Source organism: Amphimedon queenslandica, unplaced genomic scaffold, assembly GCF_000090795.2.
Source record: "Amphimedon queenslandica unplaced genomic scaffold, v1.1 AMPQUscaffold_11033, whole genome shotgun sequence".
Taxonomy (NCBI): Eukaryota; Metazoa; Porifera; class Demospongiae; order Haplosclerida; family Niphatidae; genus Amphimedon; species Amphimedon queenslandica.
In genome coordinates, this window is record NW_003548722.1 from 4,011 (window position 1) to 7,981 (window position 3,971).

The window sequence follows — 3,971 nt, forward strand, 5'->3', positions numbered from 1 at the left end:
AGTGGCCCAGAGCTAAAAGAGACTCAGAAACAGCGAGGGAGGACAAGAGTCTCCTCACAAGAATTAGAATTAAGCATCACAAAGCAAGGCGTGGCCCCGACACAGATAAAGTTACTCTCTGATCTGTCCCAGTCCCCTTACTGTATCGAGTATGATAGACTGGGTCTGGGGAGTTTGAATTTTAGTGTGTCTAAGAGCCGGGGGCAGTGGAGATTGAGTACAATTAATAAATCATTCACTTTGTGCGAAACGTAAGAGAAATAATATGTATATATTACATGTACATGTATTCTTGTTGCATGTACATGTAATAAATATTTTATTCCTGTTCCCCCAGTTATCCTGCAGTTTGGGTCGTTCCTTATAAATTCAGCGATGAGTCTATTACAAGGATACTCCCTCATTTCCAGCAGGGGCGGGTCCCCATCGTAACCTGGAAGCACCCTCGTACCAAAGCAATCCTCCTTCGCTCCGCCTCCTTTAAGAACCCTGTGTCGCAGGGGAAGAGCAGGAGAGTCATTCTTACTAAACATGGCAGCTCTGAGAAGATATCAGACTCTGACCTGTTAGGCATTCAAAGTGCAGATATTGAGTCCTTTATTAGTGTCATTGTCAGCTCTTGTCCTAAAGTATTGGATAGAGGAGAAGGTACATATGTACATGTACATATGTACATGTACATGTATATAGTGTAACCTCTTTATTAAGGACACCATTGATACCAACAATACTTGTCATTAATACAGAGCTGTCTTCATTTCAGAAATGCTTAGTCCAGTCTTTGTGTAGGAAAGTTTCATTTTTAAAGTGCTTTTTGTATCAAATGGTGTCCTTATTTGTAGAGGTTCCACTTTACATTATAACGCAATCATACATGTAATTAGGCTTTGTGTATAAATGAACTTGTACTATTATTATTTTATCTTTAAAGGTGAAGATGTTACCTACTGGTCCGGCAGTTTCTCACATGACATCTCTATGCCTCCGACTAGCCTGAGGTTTGATCGCGAGTCTGACCCGTCCACCTCTTCTTTACTACTGGCAGCGTTACCCCCACAGTCACCTCAGTCACCCTCCCCTCACTCACCTGTACCACAATCACCTCACTCCCCAGTGCCTAAGAGAAGAATGAGCACCAGTAGTAATAACTTTGAGCCGCCCACAGGAGGAGGAGGGGGAGGGAGAGAGGGTCGGTATAGGAACTCACTCTATGCCTCTTTGGATAGTTCTGATCCGTCTCAAATCTTAGACTGGGAGAGTGGCAGCTTCCGGTATAGTGTTTCATATCACGAAGATGGAGCTGAGTCAGGACAGCCTCTTACTCTCTCATCCGTAAGGAATCAATCTGACGAACCAGTTTCCCTAATGCCACTGACCAGTATACCATCACTGTATCGGGACAGTGTTGAAGAGGAGGAGCTTTACAGAGGAGATAGGGAGGGAGGGAGTGATGATGTAAGCATACCATTTGACTCACCTGATCTTGGAGGAGGGGATGAGCTAATGGAGACTGATGAGCTCTATCCTCTGCCTTCCTTTAGAGAAGGATCAGGTGGGAAGGGCAGCAAGAAACTAAAGAGAAGGAGTGCTCTTGTTAACTTTGCTTCAATACCCACTAACCCACGGGATTGGGTCGTTATGGATGCACTCCAGGAAGAGATTAAAGACTGGAAACTATTGGGACTCTATGTGATTGGAGAGAAGAGCTCACTTGTTAATGTACCTACTGATATATACCCCAACTGCACACTCCTGCCTGTGGAGGTATGAGAGAGAGAGTGTGTGTGATTAAGTAAAGAAATGTGTCAACTATTAGGCTAAAAGATTTGATTTTATAATTTTACTGTATTTATGTACATGTAGTTGTGTATTTTTACAATTACATGTATGTACATGTACCACAAATATTAAATTTTTGCATTACATTTAACAGACTTTAGCATTACCCTTTACATCATTTTGTATTTATTTCTCATTAGATATCCAGTCATGTTGATATTGGTAATAGTTTCACTAAGCTGATGCGTGCCTGCTGCCCCAGTGGTGCCTCTTCCTCTACCACGCATCAGAGCAAGTTCTATTCACTAGTTGAGGACAGCGACTGGATAAACCAATTGAGTTCATTACTTCAGTTATCTGGAGCTGTTGCTGATCTTATGGACGCACAGGGTTCCTCTGTACTAGTTGGACTAGAGGATGGTTGGGATGCTACTGCACAAGTTGGTTTCGATAATAATTCTTATCATTATTGTTAATACTAATTATTATATTTATTTATGGTTTTTATGCTCTTCCTTTTTGCTCTTTCTCTCTCTCCCTCTCTTTCTCTCTCCCTCTCTCTTTATGCTCCTTTTTTACTTTTATCTCACTCCTCCTTCCCCCTCCTCTTTCTCTCTCTCTCTTCTCTACAGGTTGTTTCTCTTGCCCAGTTGTTGATGGATCCTTATTACAGAACCATGAAAGGTTTCTGTGCCCTCATTGAGAAGGAATGGCTGGCATTGGGTCACCCATTCACTGACAGGAGCTGTCAGATTCAGAGCTCCAGTGGAGCCATATCTCCTGTATTTCTGCAGTTCCTTGATTGTGTCCATCAGGTATAATCTCATAGCTACACTATATACTTGTGTACTGTACATGTATGTGCATGCATATCACAAAGTACAATGTACCGTATAGCGGAAAATTTTCGTGGCCCAAAATTTTCGTGGATCCGTCCAAAAATCAATTTCATGGAATTAATTTTCGTGGTTTTCTACAATTCGGCCATCTTAAACCGTATAAAATTGATTTTCGCGGATTTTATTTTCGTGGATTTTGAAAAAACGCGAAATCCACGGAAATTTTGGGCCACGAAAATTTTCTGCTATACGGTATGACATAAAGTCTACTTATTTTCTAAAATTCTGATGCATATTAATGTTTATAAAAGTTTGAGCCGATTCCAACAGATATTTTTAAAGTTATGAGCAATTTAAAGATGAGCCAATTTTTAAAGAAAAGCATGGACTGTAGCCCATGGTTTTTTTCAAAAAATGGCTCCAAAATCACCCCCAATTTTTATTAAATTTTCTGATGCATATTGATGTCCTTATGCTGTGTAGAAAGTTTGAGCTGATTCCGACTTCATTTTTTCAAGTTACAGCCATTTTAAGAAAACGGCAAAATTCTGTAAAATACCCAAGGCTATAGCCCATGGTTTTTTCAAAAAATGGCTCCAAAATCACCCCCAATTTTTATTAGATTTTCTGATGCATATTGATGTCCTTATGCTATGTAGAAAGTTTGAGCTGATTCCGACTTCATTTTTTCAAGTTACAGCCATTTTAAGAAAACGGCAAAATTCTGTAAAATACCCAAGGCTATAGCCCATGGTTTTTCCCAAAAAATGGCTCCAAAATGACTTAAATTTTTTATTACATTTTTTGATACATATTGATGCCCTTATGCTGTGTAGAAAGTTTGAGCTGATTCTGACAAATATTTTTTGAGTTATGAGCATTTAAAAAAATGGGCCAATTTTCAAAAAGTACCCAAGGCTATTATAGCCCATGGTTTTTTTCAAAAAATGGCTCCAAAATGACTTAAATTTTTTATTAAATTTTCTGATGCATATTGATGTCCTAATGCTGTGTAGAAAGTTTGAACTGATTCCGACTTCAATTCTTCAAGTTACGGCCATTTTAAGAAAACGGCAAAAATCTGAAAAATACCCAAGGCTATATATAGCCCATGGTTTTTCCCAAAAAATGGCTCCAAAATGACTTAAATTTTTTATTAAATTTTCTGATGCATATTGATGTCCTTATGCTGTGTAGAAAGTTTGAACTGATTCCGACTTCAATTCTTCAAGTTACGGCCATTTTAAGAAAACGGCAAAAATCTGAAAAATACCCAAGGCTATAGCCCATGGTTTTTTTCAAAAAATGGCTCCAAAATCACCCCAAATTTTTATTACATTTTCTGATACATAT

At 39.0% G+C, this 3,971-nt stretch overlaps 1 protein-coding gene across 1 annotated transcript in view; it reads left to right on the forward strand.

Moving 5' to 3' along the window:
* The window catches only part of LOC100633277 (myotubularin-related protein 13-like), a gene marked incomplete at its 5' end in the record, with an annotated part of 6,118 nt that extends 3,518 nt beyond the window's left edge, over positions 1-2,600 (forward strand). The window contains 5 exons of the mRNA XM_003391041.2: positions 3-251; positions 338-648; positions 932-1,764; positions 1,980-2,219; positions 2,412-2,600. Coding sequence (XP_003391089.2) covers positions 3-251; positions 338-648; positions 932-1,764; positions 1,980-2,219; positions 2,412-2,600 — 1,822 coding nt within the window. The remainder of the gene's footprint in view (positions 1-2; positions 252-337; positions 649-931; positions 1,765-1,979; positions 2,220-2,411) is intronic.
* Between the last annotated feature and the right edge of the window lie 1,371 nt (positions 2,601-3,971).